Consider the following 24907-nt stretch of genomic DNA (forward strand, 5'->3'; position numbering starts at 1 on the left):
ACGCTGCCCTGGTCAGCATCCACCAGAAGGGAACAGTTTCTCCTACCCCTGGACCCAAAACTATTGTATCGGAAAAGGTAGCTTATTTTCTCCTAGACCCGATTAGATTGGCTCAACCGTCCTATCTTACTTAGGAAAACAAGTTAAATAGAATCTTCTTTTAGCTGGAAACTGCCCACTGTCTAAACTCTTAAGTGGCTTTTGAACTGCCAATGAGTTCACTAAGTGGTGCCGATTGGGCCACGGGAACAGCACTTGCGAAGGCGTCGAGGTCAGACACGTCTAGGACAGACACGTCAGTCTGGGAAGGCAGGGGCCAGATTCCTTCTGGGAGGCCCGTGCTGCGCGCACACACCAGCCTCCAGGACTTTAATGGCTTCCTACCTTGCAGTCTACGAGGTATCTCGCTCCAGAGCTTCACGGAGGCCTTGCCAAGGAAAGGGGGGGGGGGTCCTTTGTGAATTCGCCGCTCACATTTGGCAGTGGGAAACCTATCAAAAGGCCCTTTCCTAAGAGAAATGTTCCGCTCGTGCAGCTGTGAGCTATCTGTTAAAGCAGAGGGGGCGCCGAAGCCACACTGGTCAGGCGCGTTCCGCCCCCGCCTCCAGCACCGGCCTGAGGCCGGCTTCGGCTCGGGGCCTGTGCGCGTGCGCGACGCCAGAGGGGCAGGGCCCGCGCGTGTCTCGGTTGCCTGGATACCGCTGCGAAGCAGTAGCTGCGGCTTGCGCTCTAGTTGCCGCGTCGCGTTTGTTGCTAGAACTGGCGGTCGGTCCTCATTTTACAAGGAGCCCGAGGAGGAACGGGTAAGAGCCCTCGTCGGCCGTCCGCGCCTCACGAAGCCGGCCTCTCGGCCCGCCCCCAAACCTAGGATTCCGGCCGGGCCCTGGCCCCGGCCCCACCCCAAACCCGGGGAAAGGCGGGAGGCCAGGTCTGGCCCAGTTTAAACCCGGAACCCCGACCTGGTTCAGGATCCCGGACCTCGGTCCCGCCCCAAACTCCCGTCCTCCCCCAGGCTCCAAACTCCGGACCCGGGACCCCGGCCCCTGAGCCCCGTGGCCGTCGTGTCTCCCCCGCGCCCCAGGCTGACCAACCCTCCCTTTCTCGCTCCGCAGCACAGCTTGATTCTTCCCAGCTTGGTCCTGGTCTGCGGAGAGCGATGCCTCTTCCCGACACCATGTTCTGCGCGCAGCAGATCCACATTCCCCCGGAACTGCCGGACATCCTGAAGCAGTTCACCAAGGCTGCGATCCGCACCCAGCCCGCCGACGTGCTGCAGTGGTCCGCGGGGTAAGCGCCCCAGGGCCAGCGCCTGGGAGAGCTGGCCCGTCCCCGTGCCCAGTCGTGCCTAGTGAATCCTCCTTCCTGGACCAGTGGTCCAACGCTCGGGACACTTAGGGTACCGGCAAAACTTTCACTTTAGCATTGGTGGTATCTACACCGAAGTATCATCTAGGAAACATCCTGGTTTATTGACCACGAGACCAGAAATTACTGCAAAATGCTCATTTATCTACAAAGCAATGACAGCTCCATTGTTGGAGAGTGGTATTTATGCAGGTAGACTAAAATTTATAAAGCAGTTACACTGAGTAAAAAGTTTCTGCATTGTGTTACAAAGCAAACTATCACAGTTTCTTTATTTGTGAAATGATTTTTACAAGGAGGAATCTTATGATGATGTTCCTTGTCTTCAGAGAACCCTTCAGGATTAGGTACCTGTTGAGTTTATTGGAACCAGAAGGGCTGGTTCACGTTGGGGTAACCATCCCAAGGCTGCTATAAGGTCAAACTGCCCAGCTTAGTTCACAACACATGAATCTTCGCAGTTTCTTGCAGCAAACATTCTAACCATTTCCAGGAACAGACGTTAATACTTTAAAAGTCACAACTCAACCGACCTTACAACCATTAAAATAAACCCTGTTGATTTTATAGGAAGGCTCTTTGTCCTTTTTCAGTAAACAAATTCAGACTCGGAAACTCAATTTTGTGGTCCCAAGAATCAGTATAAATTTAACTTAATATTTTTTAGTAACTAGCCTGTCAAATTTTGCTGACCTTCCCTAAACCGTGTGACCAAAGTGAATTAGTTTCCTATGACTGCTGTTAACAGATAACCACCAAACATGTTGGCTTAAAACAAGAAACGTTTATTCTCTTACAGTTCTGGAAGCCAAAAGTCCAAAATCAGTTTCCCCAGGCTACAGTCAAGATATTGGTGGGACTTTGCTCTCTCTGGAGGTTCTAGGGAGAGTCTGATCCCTCCCCTTGCCTTTTCCAGCTTCTAGAGCTGCATTCCTTGCCTTGTTTGGCTCCTGGCATACCTCCATCGTCAATACTGTGGCATCCTCACATCTACCTCTGCCTCCCTCTTCTAGGGACACTTGTGATTGCATTTAGGAACCATCCTGATAATCCAGGATGATTTTCCCATCTCAAAATCCTCACTCGGGCTTCCCTGGTGGCGCAGTGGTTGAGAGTCCGCCTGCCGATGCAGGGGACATGGGTTCGTGTCCCGGTCCGGGAAGATCCCACATGCCAGGGAGCGGCTGGGCCCGTGAGCCATGGCCGCTGAGCCTGCGTGTCCGGAGCCTGTGCTCCGCAACGGGAGAGGCCACAACAGTGAGAGGCCCGCGTACCGCAAAAAAAAAAAAAAAAAAAAATTCCTCACTCAATATCTGCAAACTCCCTGTTACCGTGTAAAAGAAGATCCACAGCTTCCAGGATTAGGATGAGGATATCTTTGGGGCCCTTACTGCACCTGCCACCAGAGGCTACTGGTTAATCCAGCACTTTGCCTTCTGACAAATGCTTCTGTCTATTGCTTCTGAAAGACTCTCTCAAGGTTCTTGCCCAAAATTGTGGCCTCTAGTATTAACCATTATTCAAGCCTAAATAAGAGATACAACTGATTCATAAGAGTTTATTTGTTCTCTACCAAACATTCCAAGATTTAATCTTTTTTTTTTCTTGGAACATTATATTTGGTAACACTTTAGAGACAACTATTTTAAGCTTCATTTTAATTTAAAAGGCTTAATCGAGAAGTTTCTGAATGTTCCATGCAGCTAATTACTCTTAAGAGCAGTTTTGGAGTTTAGGAGAAAAAGCAAGCATTAGTCATGTATCCCAACTCTCTCAGAACAGAATCTGTTAGGGAGAGATGTCATCCAGAAGAGGGTGAATTGGTCTTTGAAAGATTTTGTAGCGATTGGGGTTAAGACAAGGCAGAAGAGGAAACAGCGTATAACACGAGGGCCACGACAGGAAGGGAAAAGCAGCGGAAAGCAAAGCAGAAAGCCAGGGTGCGTCTGGAAGAGACTGCTGTGGAAGGTTCCAGCACGCATTCAGGGGAGGGTTCTTCTCAGACGAGCCTCACCCCCAGCCTCTGCCACGACGCAGCGGCTAATTGGCTGTACGTGATGCTGTCATTGAGTCCTGAAGGCTTGTGCTCACGTGCGCCTTATACTGGAGGGCATGTGACACAAGTTGGCCTGGACACTCAGGCAGGCTTCCTCCACCTCGGCTCTATGGCTGCTTTGGAGTGACATCTCTTTGGGGGGCGTGGGGCTGTCCTGTGGATTAGAGGGTCCTTGGCGGCCTGCTGACCTGCCCCCACCAGGTGCCAGAAGCACCATCCACCCCAAGTTGTGGCGACCAGAAGTGTCTCCAGACGCTGCCAGTGCCTTCCTGGGGGAAGGGGCGCTGCGCTAGAGGCTGGGCCGAGCCTGGTGAGTGGTTTGACGCGTGGTGAGGAGTAAAGTCCGCGAAATCGTTGAAAACCCTAATTTGGAACATGGCATAGTGAAGCACCCCCTCAACCTGGCCCTGTAGGTCTTGAGGTCCACGTTTGTCTAACTGCCTGCCTTTTAGCTTTCTCTCAGACTATTAAATTCACAAAATATGACTGGACTTGTCCTAAAAGCGTGAAAACAAAGTCGAATTTGAGGGGTGGAGAGAGAAGAAGGGGATGAGATATAACATTTCTGTTAGCCTAACAAATACCTATTTATCTACATTTTGTTACATCAGAGATGTCTCTATTTACTCATATCTTTTTTAAAAATTTTATTGGAGTAGAACTGATTTACAGTGTTGCGTTAGTTTCGGCTGTACAGCAAAGTGATTCTATCCATTCTTTTTCAGATTCTTTACCCATATAGGTTATTACAGAATATTGAGCCGAGTTCCCTGTGCTCTACAGTAGGTCCTTGTTGGTTATCTGTTTTACATAGAGCAGTGTGTATGTTAATCCCAAGCTCCTAGTTTATCTCCCCACCCGCCATTTCCCCTTTGGTAACCATCATTACTCATATCTTTTATTTTTATTTTTATTTTATTTTCGGTACGCGGGCCTCTCACTGTTGTGGCCTCTCCCGTTGCGGAGCACAGGCTCCAGACGCGCAGGTTCAGCGGCTCCGCGGCATGTGGGATCTTCCCGGACCGGGGCATGAACCCGTGTCCCCTGCATCGGCAGGCGGACTCTCAACCACTGCGCCACCAGGGAAGCCCTACTCATATCTTTTAAGTTATTACCTGTGGCCCTGGATGATTTAGTGTTTTGTTTTCCTGGATATGTCATTTCTTTGATGGAGGTAAAGTCATGGGGGCAGCAGATGATGTGGCTTCAGCCGCCAGCCCCGGCTGACACGTGCCCAAGGGGAGTAAGTTTCACAGAAGGACCCTGCCTGGCACCCTGCCCCCCTCCAGCCAGAGCCCAGGTGTACACCCTCTCCTGACTTGTTGCCCCAAACTGTCTCTGTGCCCCAGCTTATTCCCAATTTAAGCAGTAATATTTGTGTCCCAGAAGGGAACAATTAAGGAAAAAAAATACTAAAAAAACCCAAAAAAAACCAGGCAGGAAAAGTGAAGGGTAGGGGGAGGTCCGCACCTGACTTAGCCAAACAGTGATTTCCCTGCTCCGGGTGCCTTAGAGCTGAATAGGTGCAGAGGTGCTTGAAATCAAGCCCCTCAAAAAGCAAGGCCAAGCCCCCCAACTGTCAAAGTGGCATGACGGACCATGACCTTGCACTCGGGTCATGCGGGGCCCCGACCTCCACATCCCCTGGCAGTCTCAGGACTCTGATGGCGTTCGCTGGATAAGTGTAGCACCTGTTACCGGGGTCCTGAGATCGGGGCTGCCATTGTCCATGCGGTGCAGACAGAGAAACTGAGGCACGGGTGGAGGTGAAGTCGGAGAGCTGAGTGGAGGAGCCGGGACAGGAGCTGGGCCAGGGCACCCAGCACTGTCCTCCCTCGTCACTGTCGCCCTCTGGGTTCATTGACAGAAGTACATGAATTCAGGGGCTGGTTGTGTGCTGGTGAGCCTTCAGAGATGTCTGTCGTTGTTATAGGTATTTTTCAGCTTTGTCAAGAGGAGATCCACTTCCTGTAAAAGACAGAATCGAAATGCCCATGGCCACTCAGAAAACAGACACAGGCCTGACTCAAGGACTCCTTAAAGTTTTGCACAAGCAGGTATAAGAGTTTGCTATCAGTCAGCTGAACTTGAGATAAAACGCCGCAGAAAGCTCCATGCAAGCCCTGCCTTCCCTGCAGTAAACCTTCAAGGTTTATTCAAAGAAGGAATCTTGGATTCAGGGCCTTTCTCTGGTTTAAAGAACCCAAGATAGCTATTCATGATTATATAGAAATATAAATTCTTTCAAATACTGAATTAAGATGCAAGAGGCTGCTAGACTAAGAAAAATATCTGAAACTATGAAATTTTAGACATGGGAGTTGCAAGATCCTTCTTGAAATACGTGTTTATAAAAACTATGCTAACATGATAATACGCCACCTTCTTCATCTGAAAGACAGATTGCCCTCGGGCGTCTGGCTTCCAGCCCTCCTGAGAGCCCTCGAGACCCACCATCTCACTTGGAAAGTTCATAGAAAGTGTATTTTATCTGAATGATTGGGCTGTGTTGCTAAAAACAACATCAGTGGTATAACCCTGAGTTTTAAAGCGACTCGTCCCCATTATACATCTCGAAGTCCTGTGTTCCTTTTCGGGGTGCAGTGACCTCTGGAAACGAGATTTTCCCATTTCTAGTTTTTCTAGATTTTCCCATGTCTAGTTTAAGGGAAAACGAATAACCACTGCAAGGGGTAGTTTGGGAAAAGACATGCTAAAGTTGCTCAAACCTCTTTCATACAGAATATTGCTAGCAGATCACAGGAGTTACCAATTTTCATGAAGTTGTCTAAAAGAGTAGAAGGAATAAATTGATTTTCAGTGTTGAGATTTATCCCATTTAACTGTTAGCATGTTTCAGGGTTGGATTTTATTTGATTTATTGGAGTTTTATTTGTATTGTGAAGTATTTCAGGCAGACAGTAGAGAATCATGTACGCCATGTCTGTGTGCCCATTTTATTAAGTCATAACTTTATGCCATGTTTGTTTCCCAGTCCTTTTTTCTCTTGAGAAGTAACTTGTTGCCAGTCTCTAGTTCCCAGCCCCCTTCTCTGCCTGTGCATCCCCTGTCCCCAGACACACACATCCCCCCCTCCCCTCCCCAGGGCTAATGGTGCAGTGAATTCAGAGTTCATCTTTGAAAGGGGATGGGTGCTCTGTTTAAGTCCTCAAGAGAGTTGTATTACTTCTTGGGGCTTTTAAACTTAACGTAGATTGTGTCATGCTGTGTTTTCTAAACAGTGTAGCCACAAGGAATATGTGGAATTAGCAGATCTTGAGCAGAAATGGAAAAATCTGTGCCTGCCAGTAGAAAAATTCAGAGCTCTTTTGCAGTTGGATCCTTGCGAAAACAAAATCGAGGAGATAAAATTTTTAGCACTTGGATGCAGCATGCTTGGTGGGGTACGTACCTATAAATAGCATATTAATAATTCTGTGTGATCATAGGCCTGGCTTAAAAATAATTTAGGTGTTTCAGTAACTGAAGGAACACTTTCATTACTTTAGTAATCTCTTGTCTTAGAAAGCCATTTTTTTTTCAGATGTTTATTGAATTTTAGGCTTATAGTTACTTTAGTTTACAGAAGTTAAGTACTTATGAATGCCTCAATTTAAAACATGTTAACAGTAGACAAACCATATAGATACTGTTAAAATGTGTTTAGTTTTTAGAAGAGAATGCATCAGTGACTTTTATTAAACTACATGTCACTTGGTAAATGATAATATGTTGCCCTCATCTGTGCAAAGAGGCATAAAATTATTTTCTATTTTAGTTAAAATCTGTTATTAGTAACTAATACTGTAGATACCTTGCTGATGTTAAAAAGTATAACTCATACAACTTAGGAATGAAGACACAGGGAATTCCCTGGTGGTCCAGTGGTTAAGACTCCGTGCTTCCACTGCAGGGTGCATGGGTTTGATCCCTGGTTGGGGAGCTATGATCATCCCACAAGCCAGGTGGCTCGGCCAAAAAAAAAAAAAAAGACGACGAAGAAGAAAAAGGAATGAAGACACAGATGTTCCTTAAGGGAGGTGGGTGTGGTAGGGAGGGGGTGGAAGTCTAGAATCTCTCTTTAGCCTTAGTATTTGAGTCACCCTGTGAGACACAGGGGTCAAGTGCAGGGAAAGTTACCACTTTAAGTTTGTGAAGAAAGGGGTTGAGAAAAGAGAGCTAGCTCCCTTTACTGCAGAGACGAGCAAAGTTTGCTACCCTCTCCCTTCAGTCTTTGGACCCCAGAGCACGTAACTGGCTAACTCTTAGTCCTCACTTCATGGGGTGCCCTCATCTCGGGTCCACGCATCAGCCTCCTTAATTCTGTTTTAACTTTTAAGAATTACTTTATGTAACACTACCTCGCGTGACCACTAACACAACTAACTGCCTGCAACTAACCTCCACCCCATCCCCCTGCCGCCCACACCTGAAGCATCAGCTCCCCTGATCTCACGCTTCCCATTGATCCCATATGGACCCCAAGAAATACATCATTTAATTTTAGTTGGTTTTAACTTTATGTTGTTACTAATCTTCTGGAACTTTTTTTCATTCCCAAGTAGATTTCTCTTTATTCATCTGTATCATTACAGACGCCGTGGTTCATTCATCTCCTCTGCACTCTGTAAATATAGTGAAATTTACTGGTTCTGTTAGTGGTCCCAGTGAGAACCTCTGAAACCCCAGTGAAGCCGGGTGTTAGGCTGGTCGCTCCCTTTTGCTGTGTACCTGCCCACAGGCGGTGTTTCCGGTCAGCCATAGAGAGAGCGGTCAGCCCTGGGCTGGACACCTCAGACCAAGTTCCCTCCTCTAGGCTCAGAGGCCACCAGGGAGAATCCCAGCGGGGTTTCATTGGAGGAAATTTTTTAAAAAAATAAATATATTTATTTATTTTTGGCTGCATTGGGTCTTCGTTGCTGCGCGCGGGCTTTCTCTAGTTGCAGCGATCGGGGGCTACTCTTCGTTGTGGTGCACGGGCTTCTCATGGCGGTGGCTTCTCTTGTTGCGGAGCATGGGCTCTAGGTGCGCGGGCTTCAGTAGTTGTGGCACGCAGACTCAGTAGTTATGGCTCACGGGCTCAGTAGTTGTGACGCACGGGCTTAGTTGCTCTGCAGCATGTGGGACGTTCCCGGACCAGGGCTTGAACCCGTGTCCCCTGCACTGGCAGGCAGATTCTCAACCACTGTGCCACCAGGGAAGCCCTATTGGAGGAAATTTTTTGTTGCTTTGTTCATCTGGAACTCTGGAAGCAAGATTTTAATAATATAAAATTAATAACTAATATTTGATTTTATGGTTTGCTCCTCTAAACTTAGTTGTGAAATTTAGATTTTTTTTTTTCTGTACCTGGGCCTCTCCCATTGCGGAGCACAGGCTCTGGACGCGCAGGCCCAGTGGCCATGGCTCACGGGCCCAGCCGCTCCGCGGCATGCGGGATCTTCCCGGACCGGGGCGTGAACCCACGTCCCCTGCATCGGCAGGTGGACTCCCAACCACTGCGCCACCAGGGAAGCCCCGAAATTTAGATTTTTATAATGATGAGAAATTACACTATTTCATATTTGGGGATCCATCTTTGTAATTTCTACCTCCCTAATCAGGAGAATCAGCCATTAGATTTCAAACCAAACCAAGCCTGTTTTGTAAGATAAGACCTCTTACTGTGTGTGAGGTGTGACACTAGATGGAGACATTTGTTAAGGATGGAGCTTCCTTTCTGAAGTGACTACTGAGGAAGGGACAGGGAAACAGCACACACAGGCTTCTCTATTCTTCCTATAACGTGTCACTTATCCCCGTCAGCCAGCGTGGGACCCTGCCCTGTCCCCTGAGGAAGCCACCTCTGCCAGGAGTCTTTGCTGTTGGCCTTTGACTCTCTCCTGGTGCCAGTGGCCCCCTTCTCACTGTGGAAAGCGGGGAACCTTTCATACTTTCATATCCAGGTGAAGTTCGCAGCCTGAGGTGCCAGCTCTGCCCTGGCCTGCCCACCCCCTGTACCCCAAGTGCAGGGCTAACAGCCATGCTCTGGGTCCCCGGGGGCCAGGAGGAGCCAGGCCCAAGGCGACACTTGTTTTGTTGATGCACCGAGTGCCCGCATTGGCGGGGTAGCTTGGAGATGCCTCCGGAGCACGGTGCTGTGACCTCTGGGAGACGCTGCTTCATCTAGTTTGGCATCTTAGCATTTGTCTTTATGCTTCAAAAAGAAAACCTTCAAAAAGGAGCAGATGAAGAAGGGAGGTGAGGAGGAATCTTTCGTGGGTCACTGCTGTCCACCTCGTCACACACAGGACTGCTGTGAAATTGGACGCTGGTCGCTCTGCCTGGACGTGTCGTAGCGACTCCTGCTGCCCCGCCCACTCCACGGCGTCTCACGGCTTGTGGCTCTTCAGTTGCTCTTCGGAGCCACTCTAGTCAGATGAACCGAGTTCTCTGCAAAGATTGGAACCTCAGATGTCTGAACCACATGCGTCGTTCACCCTTTGTTCCTCCCACGGATGTCTGTCAGTGTGGCTTTTTGTGGGCCTCACCGAGTGCCGAGCATCCCGACACCCCCTGCCCGTGGAGGGATGTCTGGTACGTCATCGAAGCCCTGAGCGCTGCTCTGGTTTTCACATCGAAGCTTCAGACGGGGTGGGGGAGCGTCGGGGGCTGGCCGTGTCTGTGGGCACCTCTCCCTTGCCGGGCGAAGCGAAAACAAGTCTGTGTTGTGATCTTCACCTTAGGTTTCTGCAGCCCCATCAGGGATCCTAAGCATTTAAGAGGTGGATCAACATTTGTCATCTGTTTTTTTAAGTATGGACATCTTTTTTGTAATGTAAAAACTTGTGGCCCAAGTCCCCATTGCACCCACACACGACTGACAAAGCCCGTAATGACAAACTACCCACCTGCCTCTGGTTCGGGTTTGAAAAGCCTTTGCACGTCATTCACGAGAGCATCCCTCCGTGTGTACAGCTGCCAACATATGCGTGTGTCACGTAATTTCCCATCAGAACGTACTGCTTACGAACGGCCAGCATTTCTAGGGTTCTTACCAGGTGCGGGAATGTTCGGAGCCCTTTGTCTGTTTTCTCTTTAGTCCTCCCAGCAGCCCTTGGAGGAGAGTCCTGTTCTCCGAATCGCAGGGTGGCGAGCTGTGGGCAGAGGCTCGGCGCCGCAGGTGGAGGTGGTCGGGCAGGATTCGGACTCAGACCACGGGCTCTGGAGATGCCGCCACCGGTAGACGCGGGGGGTGGAGGGGCCCCTGAGGATACCCCTGTAGCCCAGGGAGTGCACCGCCCTCAGGTTGGGACACCGTGTCAGAGAGTAACATCTCCTAGGCCTTCCCACTGATACCGTTTTATATCCTCACGTGATCCGCACCCCAGAAATCTTTGTGTCAGCCTCCCAACAGCTCTGGCTCTGGACCAGCTGCAGTCTGGTCGCTCTGCCCGCACGCACCACAGAGACTCCTGCTGCCCCATCCACTCCACGGCGTCCACTCCGCCTGTTGGGTCCGCTGTCTGTGACTCGTCGAGATGCCCTGTGCGCTGCAGGCAGCGCCTGGCTCGCTCCCGGCCGCTCTCCCCGGGGCCCCCCGTTCAGGGTCCCGCTGGGCCTCTCGAGTCCATTCTGAGACGCCCACCCCTGCGGCCAGTGCAGAGATGTGGCCCTGACGTGAGTGCAGGCGTCCAGCCGCAGGCACGTTTAGGAACTGCCTCTGCTGGCCAAGCAGCTGATCGTGGGCCCCCGGGCTCACTGCCCCACAGGCTGAGCGTCTCCTCTGTGGGGAAGGGGGGTGGGGTTGGCGGATGCTGGGCCTGGTAGCCCCTCCGTCCCTTCAGCCTGATGGCCTGGCTTCACTCCAGCACCATGTCCGGCCAACTGGAGAATGTGTGTCTCCCTGCGGCACCGGCCATAAGCCCCAGGACCACGTTGTAAATTAGGAAAGCTGCGAGGATAAGGAAACAAAGGGTCGCAGGCTTTTTAGTTTTTGTTTTTAACATCTTGATTGGAGTATAATTGCTTTACATTTTTGTGTTAGTTTCTGCTGTATAACAAAGTGAATCAGCTATACGTATACATGTATCACCATATATCCTTCATCTTACGTCTCCCTCCCACCCTCCCTATCCCACCCCTCTAGGTGGTCACAAAGCACCGAGGTGATCTCCCTGTGCTATGGGGCTGCTTCCCACTAGCTATCTATTTTACATTTGGTAGTGTGTATATGTCCACGCCACTCTCTCACTTTGTCCCAGTTTACCTTCCCCCTCCCCATACCCTCAAGTCCATTCTCTAGTAAGTCTACATCTTTTTTCCCGTTTTGCCCCTGGGTTCTTCAGAACCTTTTTGTTTGTTTGTTTTTTAGATTCCATATATATGTGTTAGCATATGGTATTTGTTTTTCTCTTTCTGACTTACTTCACTCTGTATGACAGACTCTAGGTCCATCCACCTCGCTACAAATAACTCAATTTCGTTTCTTTTATGGCTGAGTAGTATTCCATTGTATATATGTGCCACATCTTCTTTATCCATTCATCTGATGATGGACACTTAGGCTGCTTCCATGTCCTGGCTATTGTAAATAGAGCAGCAGTGAACATTTTGGTACATGACTCTTTTTGAATTATGGTTTTCTCAGGGTATATGCCCAATAGTGGGATTGCTGGGTCATATGGTAGTTCTATTTTTGTGTTTTTAAGGAACCTCCATACTGTTCTCCATAGTGGCTGTACCAATTCACATTCCCACCGACAGTGCAAGAGGGTTCCCTTTTCTCCACACCCTCTCCAGCATTTATTGTTTGTAGATTTTTTGATGATGGCCTTTCTGATTGGTGTGAGGTAGTCTTGGTTTGCATTTCTCTAATGATTAGTGATGTTGAGTGTCCTTTCATGTGTTTCTTGGCAATCTGTATATCTTCTTTAGAAAAATGTCTATTTAGGTCTTCTACCCATTTTTGGATTGGGTTTTTTTTTTTTTTTTTTTTGATATTGAGCTCATGAGCTGCTTGTATATTTTGGAGATTAATCCTTTGTCAGTTGCTTCATTTGCAAATATTTTCTCCCATTCTGAGGGCTGTCTTTTCATCTTGTTTATGGTTTCCTTTGCTGTGCAAAAGCTTTTAAGTTTCATTAGGTCCCATTTGTTTATTTTTGTTTTTATTTCCATTTCTCTAGGAGGTGGGTCAAAAAGGATCTTGCTGTGATTTATGTCATATTGTTCTGCCTATGTTTTCCTCTGAGAGCTTTATAGTGTCTGGCCTTACATTTAGGTGTTTAATCCATTTTGAGTTTATTTTTGTGTATGGTGTTAGGGAGTGTTCTAATTTCATTCTTTTACATGTAGCTGTCCAGTTTTCCCAGCACCACTTATTGAAGAGGCTGTCTTTTCTCCATTGTATATTCTTGCCTCCTTTATCAAAGGTAAGGTGACCATATGTGTGTGGGTTTACCTCTGGGCTTTCTATCCTGTTCCATCCATCTATATTTCTGTTTCTGTGCCAGTACCATACTGTCTTGATTACTGTAGCTTTGTAGCATAGTTTGAAGTCAGGGAGCCTGATTCCTCCAGCTCTGTTTTTCTTTCTCACGATTGCTTTGGCTATTTGGGGTCTTTTGCGTTTCCATACAAGTTGTGAAATTTTTTGTTCTAGTTCTGTGAAAAATGCCAGTGGTAGTTTGATAGGGATTGCATTGAATCTGTAGATTGCTTTTGGTAGTAGAGTCATTTTCACAATGTTGATTCTTCCAATCCAAGAACATGGTATATCTCTCCATCTGTTTGTATCATCTTTAATTTCTTTCATCAGTGTCTTATAGTTTTCTGCATCAGGTCTTTTGTCTTCCTAGGTATTTTATTCTTTCTGTTGCAGTGGTAAATGGGAGTGTTTCCTTAATTTCGCTTTCAGATTTTTCATCATTAGTGTATAGGAATGCAGGAGATTTCTGTCCATTAATCTTGTATCCTGCAACTTTACCAAATTCACTGATTAGCTCTAGTCGTTTTCTGGTAGTATCTTTAGGGTTCTCTATGTATAGTATCATGTCATCTGCAAACAGTGACAGCTTTACTTCTTCTTTTCCAATTTGGATTCCTTTTATTTCTTTTTCTTCTCTGATTGCCGTGGCTAAAACTTCCAAAACTATGTTGAATAAGGGTGGTGAGAGTGGGCAACCTTGTCTTGTTCCCGATCTTAGTGGAAATGGTTTCAGTTTTTCACCATTGAGAACGATGTTGGCCCTCGGTTTGTCATAAAAGGCCTTTATTATGTTGAGGTAAGTTGCCTCTATGTTTCCTTTTTGGAGAGTTTTTATCATAAATGGGTGTTGAAAGCTTTTTTGCATCTATTGAGATGATCATATGGTTTTTCTCCTTCAATTTGTTAATATGGTGTATCACGTTGATTGATTTGCATATACTGAAGAACGCTTGCATTGCTGGGATAAACCCCACTTGATCATGGTGTACGATCCTTTTAATGTGCTGCTGGATTCTGTTTGCTAGTATTTTATTGAGGATTTTTGCATCTATGTTCATCAGTGATATTGGCCTGTAGTTTTCTTTTTTTGTAACATCTTTGTCTGGTTTTGGTATCAGGGTGATGGTGGCCTCGTATAATGAGTTTGGGAGTGTCTCTCCCTCTGCTATATTTTGGAAGATTTTGAGAAGGATAGGTGTTAGCTCTTCTCTAAATGTTTGATAGAATTCTCCTGTGAAGCCATCTGGTCCTGGGCTTTTGTTTGTTGGAAGATTTTTAATCACAGTTTCAATTTCAATGCTTGTGATTAGTTTGTTTATATTTTCTATTTCTTCCTGGTTCAGTCTCGGAAGGTTGTGCTTTTCTAAGAATTTGTCCATTTCTTCCAGGTTGTCCATTTTATTGGCATAGAGTTGCTTGTGGTAACCTCTCATGATCCTTTGTATTTCTGCATCGTCAGTTGTTACTTCCCCTTTTTCATTTTAATTCTGTGTTGTAGGCTTTTAAAAACTGAGATTTGGAATCAGTGCTGCTGTGTGACCCTGAGCTCAGGCCACAGGGCAGGAGAGAGACCCCCCATGGTCCTGACTCTGTTCAAAGGGTCAGTCAGGATATTGTCCACATTGCTATTTTCCTGCAGCTAAAAGGGACGTGATGGGAGCTGTGAGGTGGCTCATGGTGTCGTCACGAGAGCAGCTGTAATTCTGAAACTGGAAAAACCCACGGAACTGGCGCTGGAGATGCTCAGGAGGCCGCAGCGCCCGTGTTTCTCGCGCGTCTCCGCTTGGATTTGGGATCCGGCTCAGGCGTGCACGCCGGGCTGCTGACAAGTGCAGCCACCTCCTCCTGGACGAATTTCCAACCAGGGAATAATGGGCAGGCGGTTGGAGAAGGGGGCGCTGGCCAGGGAGGGGTCCGTCCCTGTGGCTGGTGAGCAAGTAGCCTGACAGCCCACAACCCTTGGAAGTGAGAAATCTGTTGTAGGAAACAAAGTCTCCAAACCAGGCAAGGTGCCTCATGAATCCTTTTGGGTGTAGAAATTGCTGCAAATCTTTTTGTCAGAAACGTCAACACTGGTAATGTCATCTCGCCCTTGCAGAGGGAAGTGATGCCAGAACACTTTGATGTGTTTTTTCCTTAAATAGCTCTTCCTCGGAAGCGCTGGAACGTCAGTCACCCAGCGCTCCTGTGCAGGCTCCTCACCAGCTACCTCCCCCCACCGCCCCAGGCCCCGCCCTCGCGACGACTGCCCTCCGCTGTGTGGGCTAAAACAGCAGCATCTAACGTAGCAGTGCGTCCCTGAGACGTTTCAAGCAAGGAGCCAGTAAAATACACAATTTTGTTTTCACCAAGTCCTCCCTCAGGACAGCCTGTCGGGGGCCCGGCGTGGGCAGTTTTCCTTGGAGAAATGAATGCCGTCATTTTTCTAACTAGAGCATCGTTCTGCCCGCAGAGTTGGGCTACTGTCAGGACTGTGCCATTGCCCCAACCCCGCTCCAGTGCATTCTGTCTCAGCAGGGCTGTCGGTCGGGGTGGGGCATGGCTGGTAGCTTTGCAGACGCCCCGAGTCCCAGCTGATGGCGATGGGGGAGATGTGCTCCTATGGTCCAGCCGAATGCCTGGAACCCAGGCATGTGTAAGCCCTGTCACTCGCTCCCCGAGCCAGCCCAGGGACTGTTGGCAGTGGTGGAATGTGGTGGTCACGGCCAAGCTCAGGAGGTTGGCTGCCTGCGTCCCGTCCCAGCTGGCTTACCTGGGACAAGTTACTCAGCCTCTCTGGGCCCCCTTGGCCTCATCTCATGAGGTTACCGTAACGAGTAAATGAGATGCCAAGTCAGGCTCTCAGAGGGTCCCTGGGACGTGGAGGGTGCCAGCCATTCGCAACTTCTGTGCAAGAACCTCGTTTCAGTCCCCCTGCCTTTCCTCTCCTTCTGCCGGAAGCACAGGTGGTTTTTCTCTGATACTGACCATGAGAACCTGGTCCAGCTCCTGGCACTCGAAGAAGCAAGCTGCCGTGTTGTAAGAGGACCTCAGGGAGACCCCCGTGTCGGGAACTGCAGGCAGCCTTTCAGAGCTCAGGGGGGTCTCCGGTCAACAGCCAGCAAGGGTCCAGCCCCCTTCCAGTCCTACAGCCCCAGGGAGTGAGTTCTGCCCTTCCCTAAGGGCGGCTGCAAGTGGATCCCTCACCAGTCGAGCCTCTGGATGAGAACCAAATCCTTGCTGCCACCTGATTGGAGCCTCACAGAGGGCCCGGCAAAGCAGTGCCGAGGCTCCTGACCCGCAGAAACTGAGAGAGAATGAATGTGTTGTTTAAAATTTACACAGAGCTGGCTCCAGCCCTTTGCGTGTCCCTGAGGCCATGGGATGTATCTCCCCCACAGTCGCTGTTCTGGTCAAGCAGGTCTGCGTGTGACTTTCCCTAAACCTGCACCTTTCCCCTGGGGACTGTCCTCTGTAGCCATCCCACTGGCTTTTTCTTGCTGTTTCTCCTTGTGAGTGCAGCCCAGATTCATTCCCACGGGAGCTTCTCTGGAGGGTTCTAGTCTGTCTCCTAGGCTTGCTGTCTGAGCTCTGTCCTCCCTACAGTGGCAGCTGCTCGATATTCGTGCCACCAGGGATGTCCCAAGTCATTCCCATTTAAAAAAAATTTTTTTAATTCTTTTATTTTTTTCCCCATTAGATTTTTTTCTATTAAGGTATAGTTGATTTACAGTGTTGTGTTAATTTCTGCTGTAAGAGTCATTCCCATTTAACATAAGATAAAATCTGGGGGCTTCCCTGGTGGCACAGTGGTTGAGAATCCGCCTGCCAATGCAGGAGACACGGGTTCAATCCTTGGTCCAAGAAGATCCCACATGCCGCGGAGCAACTAAGCCCGTGCACCACAAGTACTGAGCCTGCGCTCTAGAGCCCGTGAGCCACAACTACTGAGCCCATGTGCCACAACTACTGAAGCCCGCATGCCAAGAGCCCATGCTCCGCAGTGAGAGAAACCACTGCAATGAGAAGCCCGCACACTGCAATGAAGAGTAGCCCCCGCTCGCCGCAACTAGAGAGAGCCCGCACACAGCAACGAAGACCCAACGCAGCCAAAAATAAATAAATAAAATAATTAACTCTATTTAAAAAATAAATAAATAAAATAAAATCTGGGAATCAAATTTTTTTCAGGCCAATTACAATACATCTCGATCAACCCTTCTCATTTTCTTTCTTAAGGCAATTATAAATTCCCCTAGTTCTTAATTCACACCGAGAATGTACTTTTGAGAGAACTTCTGTAAAATGTAGTCAGGTGTTTATTCTGCTGCTGTCTTTCCTTTCAGTTTAGTGAATCCCGGTAGTAACCGTTTCTCCACCTGGTTTGTGGTGTTTCTAGTCATTGAACACTGCGATGAAGCACCTGTGTGAGATCCTGACTGCTGACCCCGAGGGGGGGCCTGCGCGCATTCCCTTTGAGACTTTCTCCTACGTCTACCGTTACCTGTCGGGACTCGACTGGGATATACCTGCATCAGACACGGAGTCCTACCTCTCCTCTCTGAAGCACAGCGTGTAAGTGCTCGAGGGCCCAGGAACGCAGGTGTCTCGGTGGCGGGACGACTTCCTTCTTCCCATTCTTCTCTGCTCTCAGATAACGTGGTACCCGCGAATCCGGCCTTTTGTAGAAGGGAAGGCGGCACACGCTGTGCCCCGATGTGTCACTTAGTGATGCTGAGGATACCCGGGCCTCGGGAGGCTGTGCCGGTCTCTGCAGACTTCAGAGGGAGACAACTTATCCCGTCCTTAAGAAACATGTATCCAAAACGCATCTTGATTCTTAAACACGGGATGTCACATGGTTTAAAACCGGGTCATGTTCAAAAGTAAGAATTCATTTCTCAACAATGAAACACCGAATGGGTCCCTGCAGGTGGAGGGCGTGAGTGAGGAGAGACCCCGTGCCCCCTGCCCTCCCCCGCCCCCGTGCTGTGCTGCCTGTGTGTGGGGGGGGACGCGGGGGGAGGGCCTCCCCTCTAAGGGGGGCGACGCAGGGGAAAGGGCCGCCCCTCTAATGGGGGAGACGCGGGGGGAGGGCCGCCCCTCTGGGCGGGGGGACGCGGGGGAAGAGCCGCCCCTCTAAGGAGGGGGGGACGCGGGGGGAGGGCCGCCCCTCTAAGGGTGGTGACGGTGCTGCTTCAGGCAAGCCAAGCGGGAGGAGGAGGCCCTGTGATGAAAGGGCAGCGCCCCAGGCTGCCAGGCCTCCCAGTGCCGCCAGGCCTCCCAGTGCCGCCTCTGTGCCGGGATGTAGTCGGGGGTTCAGATCACGAGAGAGCCAGCGCTGGGAGCTGGTGACGGTGACGGTGACAGCTCTGCCGCCTGGCCCCTGAGAGCCCACGCCCGCCAGGCCCATCACAACCTCCCAGGCTCGGTCCTCTCCACCGTCCCCAACCGCCCACGTCTGGGGTGCCCCGGAGCCGACCTCTCAGCCCTCCCTGTCCCTTCCTCCCCTCCTCCCTTCAGAAGCGCACCCCCTTGAGGACCCGCCACCGGACTGGGCCTCCAGACCCCGTCCTCCCATTTTTCTTCCCTCTGGTTCGTCATCCACCGACGTGGCAACCTCTCCCCTCCCCCTCGAAGCTGCGCGCCTCGGTCTCTCTCCGCCTCTCCACACACCTGCGGCCGGCCCCGCACTCTGACCTCTCGGACCTCCGTCTGGCGGCCGCGGTTCCTTCATCCTCCTGGGCCTCCCCGTCTCCCCAGACACCACGACTCCCTGGCCCTCTCCTCGCCCGTCGCAGGGGAATCTGCCCGCTGCCAGCGGTCGCCCCTCCCTGATCCTCCTCTTTCCTGAGCCCCGCCGCCCCGTGCCGCCCGCTCGTGCCGCCCGCTCACCGAGGACGAGCCCGAGGGGGGGGCCTGGCGTCCTCCTAAAGCCGTCTGACCTGGGGACCGACCCCTGCCCCTGCTGCCGTCCCCGACCAGGCCCCAGAGCGGCTCACACTCACGCACTGACCAGAGCCCTCCTGTCCCCCTCCCTGTGGCCAGCCTCCGAGCCCGGCCCTCCGTTCCCCTCTCCTGTCCCCTCCCGCGGGGACCCCAGCCCCTCCTGGCACGCGGCCCCTGTCTGGCCGCTGACCTCCACACTCGGATGTCACAGCGCCCCCTCACCCTCTCCTCGGCCGTGTAGGTGGGTCCGCGGCACACGTCAGGCTTATTAACACGTCCCAACAGAACTCCATATCCCCCGGACCTTCCCCTCCGCAGTTCTGCTCCCCCGCTTGTGGACCGCGTCCCCGTCCGCCCCACTAGGTCAGGACAAGACGTGGGTGACTCTCGACGGAAGCCCCTTCCCCCCTCCCCCTCCCCCCGGGACCCGCTGCTGCCCCTGGTTCTGGCCCCACCGGCTCTCCCGCCTGCACCTCCCCAGCTCGGCCGTTCCCCACACGGCGGCCACCGTCCCCGGGAATGATGACTCGAGTCACGTCCCCGCCACGCCTTCCCTGCCTCTCGCGCCCAGGGGCTGATTCCTACCCGCCACCGTTTGCCTGGTGAGCGCTGCCAGTGCGTCTCTCCCGCCCGCGGCACTTCAGCCACACGCCGCCCTGGGTTTGGAGAAGACAAAGCTTGCCCCGACTCCAGGCCTCTGCCCTGGCCTCAGACACCCCGCCCATCTGCACGGCTGCCGAGGGTCCTCAGCTCAGCAAGGCCTCCCCTAAGGGGCTCTGCCCATGAGGCAGCACCTTCCGCCCTGGGTCCCACCGTGAAGCCGTCCTCCGTGCTGTGCGTGGAGCACAGCCATGCGGCGGGTTCAGCAGTCTGGGGTGGCGTCTGCACGCGGAGCGGTGCTGGGTGGACATCGGTGAATGCACCCCACGGGTGGTGGAGATGGCGGGACACGGGAGCCTCTAAGGAGTTCGGGTTATGTCTGGTGGCACTAGGGAGCCATAGAAGGTCTTAGGGAGCGTGGTGGTGAATTTTGGTTAGAAGACCCCTTGAGCAGCAGATGTAAGGGGACTAGCTAGGAGGTTTCTGCGAAGGTCTGGAAAAGAGCTGACAAAGAAGGGAGAGGCTTTTTAGTGCTGCTTGGATTTGGGTGGCTGACTGGAGGTGAGGAGTGAGGGGAGAGAGCCTTCCAGGATGCCCAAGTGGCTCCCGCCCGGGTGGATGTTTGTGTCTCTCCCAGGAAGGACCTGGGGGCGGCAGGACTTGTGAGTTGATGGGCCTGTGGCGGGGTCGGGGCGGGGGGTGCTGCAGGGCGTGTCAGGGAGCTCAGACCCGGGCTGGGATCCTCCCAGGGGGACGCCGGGCGTCCCAGTATGAGGAGAGCACCAAGGGTGCGGCAGCGGGAGTCCAGCCTTTTTGAGGCGGGGGCAGTGAGTAAGGAGGACCTGAAGCAGGAAGAGTGAAGCGGGGGAAGTGACGCCAGGAAAGGCTTGGTGGAGGGGGCGGGCAGTGAGGGGCCTTGTCCAGAGCGGCAGACCCCAAAGCTGTCCCTTACGCTGGCCACAGAGGTCACTGTGCCCCTGGCACCGGTGATTTCCGAGGAGTGATGGGGACAGAGGAGCTGAAGTGTGGCCTCCATCTACCCATGTGGGTACAGCTCACACTCCCAGGAACGGGGAGGTAGGCTTGACCTCCACAGGGAGGGGCTGAAGGTAAAAAGAAGGGCATTTAACTGCCGGCTGGGAGGTCGGGGTCTATAACCTGGTGTTTGAAAATACAGACAGTAACGGGATTCCCCTGCTCCGGAGCAGAGGATGGTCCAATCCGCATCCTCCCGGGCCCGTTGCCAAGCGGCCACAGTGGGAGGCTCTCCCACAGGTGTGGTTCCCCTGGGCCCGTAAGAGGTGGTTCCTTTTTACGGTAAAATATATTTTAGAACCGCTAACTTGTGTTCCTTTTACTTTAAAATATGAGCCCTCAAGACAGCTCTAATCTTCCCACTGATGTGGGAAATCAGCATTGTTACGGTTCAGTGTTTTTACATCTACTAAGTTGCTGGTAGAAATTTACCAATGTTCACCATCTTTTATCTATAGATAAAAAAATCAAAAGATATACTCTTATCAGTGCCAAAGTTTCATAGACTTAAGACAGTCCTTTGAGTTTTACTGGACCAACGCTTAAAATAGAAAGATACTTTTGTTATACCAGTGACTAAAATTTGAGTTGTCAATAAAGAAAAAACTGCAAACACAGTACTGAGTTTTTCACCTAGAAAGATATGTGCGTTTTTTTGTATATGAGAATAGAGTGCTTTATTTTTAGAGGTAAGAATTACTGGTTTGAGACCATAAATGATCCATTTTTTAAGGTAAAACTTATAAATTATACTGTATTCCATAAAAATTGTATTGTGTGCAGTAAGAAATTGCTAATAAGCGTCTTTATCTGTCTCCAATTTAGAGACTCTAGAAAGAATGGCATGATAGGACTTTCAGATTTTCTTCATTCTAAAGAGGAAAATTTAGAAAACCTGGAAAAGAAAACATAGAAGACATAGGCCGTTAATACAGAGAAGAACACATTTTAATGTCAAAACAGTGCTTTTTAAAATCTTGGCATCAAATACAACTTGTCATTAACCACACGCATATGTAGTGTGAGTTTTCCTTTTAATGGAATGCGGCCAGTGCATGATGGGGCCCTATTTAATGATTATTCTTCACTGTGTTCTCCTAAGAACCTTAAATGCAAAACATTCACAGCAGTGAAATGATCTGAGTAAAACCATGTCTGGATGCTGCAGAGTAGGAAGGGGAATGGGCAGTTTAAAATCAGCTGCATCTCTTCTTCTTTCAAAACTCCTGAGCATCAGGAAGGCAGATGCCCTCTGCTCCCCGGCAGCCACACCTAAGGCTCCCTGGGAGAAGAGCCTTCCGCTGAAGCTGGGTCTTCTCTGTGACAGGAGGGCCTGAAGGGCTCACTGGCTGGAAGAGCATCCATGGCTGGGAAGCAAACTGGACCATCAACTTGGACCAGCACTTGGTCCACTGGACAGAGATAAGCATTGAGATCCTTTATTTGCTCTCTTGATATAAAGTCCTCAAAATGACAGTGTCAATGAATACATCTCAGGTTATTTTTCTGAGAACTTGGGAATGGTTTGGCTTGTTGTCTCTCCGCAGATTTGTTACCATGCTAGTAAATTTTATCGGTGTTCAAAGACTTGTGAAAACCCAAAGTTAGGAGATGCAGTTGTTATCTAAAGAAGTGTGTCATTTTTTGCACTGAAAGGTGTGAAGTATATTTTTCATCTGGACACTAAGCTACTGTATTTGAGATGATCGTTTTCCTGGACTTACAAGTCACCCTTGCAGTGAACAGACGATATAGAGAGACTATTCATAAAATTACAAGAAACTTTTCAGAGTTGGAGTTTTAAGAGCTTTTGCAATTTTTGAGTTGCTTTAAACCTTCTCAAAGTTTGATTTCCCCAAAGAATTTAAGTATTTTTCTCCTTCTAATCATAAAGCCTCCATGCACGGGGATAAGTGGAAAGACACCTTAGCTTTTGTATGAGTGCAGTGGTAAGTCGTGTGGAGTGACCAGATGTGTGCAGGGGAAGCACTGCAGCAGGAAGGGGCATGCAAAGGAAGGGGTGTGCAAAGGAAGACACAGAAATGGTGCTTGGACATCCCGTGCACCTGACACAGACCTGACAAAGGCGCAGAGGGTTTTGTGTTTTTTTTAGCCAGACGATCAGCCACCTCAGGAGGCACACGTGAGGCAGAGAGCACAGGACGCTTGCATGTGACAAAGAGAAGAGATGTTGGCCTGCTATCGGGACAGAAAAGGGACAACTTAATATGATGGATTCATAACCGCTCTTCAGAGGGCACCACGAACGGATGGAGGACTTGGGAGAGGCTCCCCACCCGAACTGGGGGCGGGGGTCAGCTCTGGAGAGTGACCTGCCTGCGGGGTTTGCAGGGACTGAGCTGCCTGGAGTGTCACTGGACCCACTGGAGGTCGGCAGGGTACCTGGGTGAACAAACTGCTAGACTGCCGTCCAAGTTGGGTGTGGAACTGACAAGGAACATTGAGGTATAAAGGCCACAAAGTAGCATCCTCAGGGAGTATTGTTCCAATGAACCCTTTCTGAGGAAGCTGCTAGAGAGTTTCAGGCAAAGAGATTGGACCAGTGTATACGGAAGGACCAGTGTATACGGAATGTATATTTCTCCATAGAACGGAGACTAAATGATGGTGATAAAGGATGTGCTATCGTGTATAATGGCTGTGCGTGCTGACAACACAGGGACATAACATCTATCGAATATCGGAGACTGGGGGGTCTATATGACAAGAATCGGCTGATTGTCTGATTGTCATATAATTATTAACCAGAAGTAAGCCAACATTCATATCAGATATCTGGGGGATGGAGAGGGAAGAAGAGTTTTCTAGCCCATTTCAATACTGATCATTGTAGAGAACCAACACACATAGCCTGAAAAGAAAAGACTAAGGATATTATCTAGAGATACGTACGGTCATCATTACAGCAGAAATACAAGCCTTCCTAAATACCAGTATAAATAGACAGGTGGGTAGGTAAAAAAAGAGAACCTCTGAAAGCTGAACCAAAAAGTAAAAAATGTTTACTTCTAGGAGGGAGGCTGGCAGGGAACAGCTGGAGGAGGCTTGAAGCTGGTCTTCTCTGAAAGTCCCTTTTTGTTGATTTTGGAATCCTGTACGTATTTTACATAATTATAAAACAAAATTACATTTTAAAAAATCCCTGAAAATTGAAAGTAAAATGAAACCAATGAACTTGGCTGTGTGTCAAGTTGGTGGTGTAACCACAGGAACTATTCCAAGTGACTTTACAGCAAGTCACTTGGACATTCCTAGTGGGATATACAGTAACAAACAAAAGTTACAAAACAGTTAAAAATCCCAAATTGTTTTCAGTGATCAGCGTTGGTAGTAATGGGATAAGTGAGTATTTCGGTGTCAGTAAGAACCCGGATTTTTGTCCAGGAATGGAGGAATGAAGAAAGAAAGATAAGGTTAAGTCAAAATCCTGTGGTCCTGAGTTAGAACTGGAGCATCTGTATGAAATCGTCATCCCTGTCCACTGGAAAGGCCTAGAAGCAGCGATGCATCCAGTCATCGGGGAGTACACCTAACAGCCAGGTGTGGTGCTTAAATCCCTCTATCCATGGAAAGGACCTGGGGCTCCTTGAAGCAGAACTGATCCGGGTCTTGGGCAGGGAATGTTCGAGGTGAAGCCCAGAACAAAGTGTCGTACTAGCAACAAGCTGTAATGGACTTTCGGGTTCGTGTCAAAAGTCAGGTTGAATGAACTTCCGCTTGCCCAGCTCTTCAGGGATCCACCCCTATGACCGTCCTCCAGCAATACAGAAGATTCCTTGCCACTCTGGCTGGCCCCCCGGGGTTACACCGTTTTCTCCATTTCCCTCTAAAAATGTGCTCTCTGGAGTGGGCCATGAGTCTCTAAACAGACTCCACGTCAGAGAGGAGAGGGCCCCTCCTGTGCGGTCGCTCCCCAGGAGCCAGGCCTGCTGCTTCCCAGAGGACCCTGCCGCCTGGCCCAGCGGGAAGGCAGGTGCTCAGCCATCAGAAAGTCACCAAGTTGGCCTCTCAGAGCTGCTTAAACAAGGTGCTCTTCTAGGGGCCTGAGGACCAAGAGTGGGCCCCTCCCAAGCTTACAGGGGCAGGGCCCATGACTACCTTGGGGCCTGTTTGCTAACAAGTGTCTGTCCATTGGGCAGAATTGGGGGAGAGGCTTGCTTTCACTGTAACTGTCTAGTCGGGAGGGGCTACGGGGGGACATAGAGCCCGCACCTCCTCTTGTCGCTGGAGGCCACCCCCCTTCACCAAGAGAGCTAATCAGATTGCTGACCAGCCAAACTGGCTTCGGTCAAGAAGATACATTTGGGTGGAATTTTATAAGACCGAGAATAGGTGAATATTGCCGTAAATAAACTTGCTAATGGGGATATCTGAACTCAAAAAACATAAATCAGGGGATACTGTTTCACTTTACCAAAAAATCATGTGTTAAC

The 24907-nt window shown here is 50.0% G+C and overlaps 1 protein-coding gene across 1 annotated transcript; it reads left to right on the plus strand.

The window, feature by feature from the left end:
* The first annotated feature begins 1118 nt into the window (after nucleotides 1–1118).
* Nucleotides 1119–21462, plus strand: ROPN1L (rhophilin associated tail protein 1 like). Its single transcript, XM_065874945.1, has 5 exons — nucleotides 1119–1287; nucleotides 5355–5478; nucleotides 6664–6825; nucleotides 17269–17444; nucleotides 21279–21462. Exons 1-5 carry the CDS (start codon nucleotides 1157–1159, stop codon nucleotides 21364–21366), a joined length of 681 nt encoding a protein of 226 aa, XP_065731017.1. The 5' UTR covers nucleotides 1119–1156; the 3' UTR covers nucleotides 21367–21462.
* The last annotated feature ends 3445 nt before the right edge of the window (nucleotides 21463–24907 follow it).

This window comes from Phocoena phocoena, chromosome 3, assembly GCF_963924675.1.
Source record: "Phocoena phocoena chromosome 3, mPhoPho1.1, whole genome shotgun sequence".
NCBI lineage: Eukaryota > Metazoa > Chordata > Mammalia > Artiodactyla > Phocoenidae > Phocoena > Phocoena phocoena.